Genomic DNA, 4,147 nt, shown 5'->3' with positions numbered 1-4,147 from the left:
GGTTCAAGTAAAGATCTCTCACTATTAAAAAGACAGTCTTGCTCCCCGGCACGTCTGTCTGAACCGTTCCTACTACTTTGCAGGGGCCATGGCAGGTGAAGTTTGTCCCTTCAGAAGCAGCCAATGCTTCCTGAGTTTAAGTTGCTGGTCATATGGCTGCGGGCGTTGGGAGAATTTGAAAGCCATGGGAGTAAGAAGGTAGGAATCCATAAATTGTTTTGGGGGGATATTTGAAGGAAGCTTTTAAAAACTGTTTTGGGGGGATATCTGAAGGCAGCTTTTTTCAACCGGGTTGCTCGTCTAAGTACCAGAAAATCCAGAAAGTAGTTGAGTGAAAAATTTCCCAAGTTTCCCAAGGAAGGTTCTTAGTACCATTCGAGATGCATCGGAGAGAAGTTCATTCATTCCACATAATGGCTGGCTTAGGTCAGTGGCTCTCAAAGAGAACCTGCATCAGCATCCTCTGGAAATTTCCTAGAATCTGCATCAGCGTTCTCTGGAAATTTACAAGAGATACAAATTCTTGCATCCTACCCCAGACCTACGGGATCAGAAACCCGGGTAGGGTTTAGCAATCTGTGTGTAATCAAGCCCTCCAGGTGGTTTTGCTGTAAGCTAACATTTTGGAACTACTAGCATCTGTAGGCATTAGAGCTTCTTTCTCTCATGGAGGAACTCAGGTTGAAAAAGGCTGTTATGGGCTTCGAATATCTATATCCATATTTATATCTATATTTATATCAGTTTAAAATATAAAAAAAAGACTATCACTTTAAACTTGAGATTTTTAAAAAATGGAGAGCATTCCTAGATGGAAAAATGATGTGCCTCTTCCAGCTCACTTTGGACGGGCGCTCTATTATTTTCCCCACTCATGAGGTTTATAACAAATGTGTTCACTGCAGCTGCTCCCCAGGCCTGGGCGTCTGCTCTTACCCACCCACTGCTACGATTAGAGACCCACACAGCTCTTCCTGAGAACAGGGCAAAGCAGGACAGAGCCTGGGGCAGAACTTCCACACCCCCACCCCGCCCGCAAACAAACAAAACAGTGATGCAATTAGCGTGCTACAGGATTGGATCTGCAGTTGATGAGGAACAACTTTAATATTTATCAATAAACAGCAAAGTGCTGAGCACACCTCCTAGGGAAGTAATTAACCATAAAAAAGGATACTCTGCACAGAGGAATCTCCTCCAAGAAAGACCTCAGTTAATTGTGAATTGCTTACAGCAGGTGAGACAGAATCCATGCCTACCCCTCTCACCTGACACAAGCAGCTCTGAATTAACTGGGAGTTTCTTTTCATAAACAGGGGTGAAGAGCCTTTTTTTCTCGGTGGTTAATTACTTCCTTGGGAGGTTGCTTTAATAGTTCCCATAACAAGGCCATTATTGTCTTTAGCATAATCACTGCCTCATTTGCTTTTGTGCCCTGCCTTTCCGGGTGCCTCTTGCCTCTGCCTGCCAGGAGGGACCATGAACTGTGCTCCCTGGGCCATCCTCAGGCTGGGGACTTGCAGGGTTCCTTCTCCAGCCCCACCACTTCAGGAATTTGGTTTTCTCCTGGTGGGAGCTGGGATCAGGGTGGGGCTGGTGGAGAGGGAAGTGGGTGGCACAGGGCACATGGCGGGAGACTGAGTCCCCCTCCCCTGGGCGCACCGCTCCAGCCTGTTTGCTAAGCTTTCAGCTGCTGACACCAGCGACAGGGAAGAAAGCTAGGACAGCAGCTCCTTTCTGGAAGGGGAAGGAGTGGATCCGTAAACAACCGCTTTGCTTGGTGAAACCACCAGGGACCAAAAGCAAAAACAGTGAACGTTACTGTTCACTAGTGCAATTTTGACTGTCTCTCTTGGGGAAAAAAAATGTATATGGAGTTATGGCTCACTTTATTCAAAAATGAATTAAAGTGGCTTCTATTTTGGCTCTGTTTCAGGAAGGTAAATGAATGAATGGGAGCTCTGTAAACTGCATCAATCTATAAACTTTTTTTTGACTGGTGTACTCCTATCAGCGTATGCACATTTGTTTACTTACGAATTGTAGACATGTTACAACTGCAATCATAGGTTATGGAAATTGTAAAATGTCTATCAGGAGGATGAAGAAAAATAAAAATAGTGTGTCTGATACTTTCAGCCTTAACCCAATGGATTGCACCTCACTCTGGACATCAGTGAAGCTTACTGACCCCTTGGGGCCATGAGGGCAGGGGCTGACAGTCCCAGAGCCCAGGGACTGGCACATACAAGACAACACGTATTTTTGTTAAATAATCAGACTCATACCCTCTTATACCCTGAAATAGCTTCTGCCCTGAGGGAATTCTGACCAGTTAGTCATTTTGGTAGGGGTGGATGACAAGATTGTACTAATGTTACAGGAGCATGAATCTGTGTTCTCAGGAAATCAGGTGGTCCATGTGCTACTGCACCCCCATTTAGCCCCAGAATCTTAGCACTCCATCAGGAAACAACACAGGAAAATTCAGCTAGGGGTACAGAACAGAGGTTAGCAAACTTCCTGTAAGGGGTCAGAGAGTAAAAATTTTAGGCTTCGTCTCGGCCAACTAACCAACATTGCCTTTGAGGGTGAAAGCAGGACAAAACATAAATGAATAGTCGTGTCTGTGCTCCAACAAAACTCTACTTATGGACACTGAAATTTGAATTCCACATAGTTTTCATGTGTTGTGAAATATTCTCCATTCCCCCCAACCGTTAAAAATGTAAAAACCATCTTTTGCTCGCAGGCCGGTACAAAACCAGGCAGTGGGTCGGATTTGGCCCAAGGGCTGTGGTTTTGCCAACCACTGGGTAGAACATGGACTTTGGAGTCAGAGTTGGGTTTGGGTCATGATTTTACTATTGGTGACTAAGTTATCTTTAAAAAGTTACTTAATTGCTCTCTAGGCCTTCCTTGGTTTCCTCATTTGTAAAAGTAACATCTCAAAGGGCTGAAAGGATGAAGGGATGCACTGCTTACCACCTCTTAGCTCAGGGTGAGCACATACTGTCATCACCAGCACAGATTTGTTTGTAACTCCCTGCCCTGGAAGGCCTGGCAGGGACGGTCACCCAAAGGCAAAGCCAGGGCCCGGCCACCTTTCTGTGGCAATGTGTACTTGAGAAACCAAAGCCAGCATCCAATCCCAGTGCCTCCAGCCCATGTCTCCAGGAGCCCCCGCTGGCCCGAGGGTGCCCATTCTCTGCTGCGCTTGCTTCAAAGGAAATGTTACAACAACATTTGACAATAGCTGAGGGGAGGTCTTTCAGGATAAAGGACTCATGATGACCATCTATAAACAATGCTCTGCTCTTGAGGGGCTGGGAGTTAGAAGACGCTTGCTCACCTCCCTCATTATCCTTGTTATCCGCACAGGAGGTTTCCATGGCAACGTTGCATCCAGGCCCTCTCCAGCCGGTCTGGCAGACACACTGCCAGCTGTTCTGACCCAGTGTGCATCTCCCGTTGCCGTTGCACAAATCGGGGCAGCCATCTGGTTGGAGAAATGGAGAGAATGAGAAGGAGGAACGTGAGGCCGCACTGGGGCAGCAGGGGAGCCATGCAAAGGGGAGGCAAGGCCACAGGGCAGCCGCTGGGCCAGCCGCAGAGTGGGGCCCGGACCTGCCTCGGGAAGAGTCGGGGAAGCAGGCGACTCATGCGGTTGCAAGACGTTAGCAGGGGCCCAGATGCAGAGGATCCCCAATGACACTGACCTGTGCGTAGGGGTCTGAGGCAACCTTCCCAAAGTGGGGAACATTCTGGAAAGCTAAACTAGCCCTGAGCTTACAACACACCTAGCTAGGCCATTATTTCCAGCCCGTTGGCTCCGGATGGATGCTACCTCAAGAAAAATCTTTTCTTTCTTTCTGTTTTCAGAAGAGCCTTCTGCAGAAGAGAGAGAATTCCCTACCAACCCAGAGTGGAGGCAGAGTGCCCTCCATCTTTCAGAATTTTAAAGCTAAATTTACATGCGATTAGCACGAGCTTCTTATGACCAAGAGCTGGATGATTCTGCTGGGCTATTTTCATATTTTTGTAGTATTTCGCTTTAAGGGGCACTTAAAAATGTTGGCTGCCAATCATTCAACCTATTTATGGCATGATTTTAAAATACTGCAGGGTCGGAAGGCTGGGGAAAGAG

General features: G+C 47.0%; 1 protein-coding gene across 1 annotated transcript in view; it reads right to left on the bottom strand.

Moving 5' to 3' along the window:
• Positions 1 to 4,147, bottom strand: part of TENM2 (teneurin transmembrane protein 2) — a 1,025,435-nt gene that overhangs the window by 133,443 nt on the left and 887,845 nt on the right. Inside the window, exon 15 of the mRNA XM_007447833.1 lies at positions 3,353 to 3,499. Within this exon, the coding sequence (XP_007447895.1) occupies positions 3,353 to 3,499 (147 nt within the window). The remainder of the gene's footprint in view (positions 1 to 3,352; positions 3,500 to 4,147) is intronic.

Source organism: Lipotes vexillifer, unplaced genomic scaffold (assembly GCF_000442215.2).
Source record: "Lipotes vexillifer unplaced genomic scaffold, Lipotes_vexillifer_v1.1 scaffold370, whole genome shotgun sequence".
Lineage (NCBI taxonomy): Eukaryota > Metazoa > Chordata > Mammalia > Artiodactyla > Lipotidae > Lipotes > Lipotes vexillifer.
This window is presented reverse-complemented; position numbering and strand designations above follow the sequence as displayed.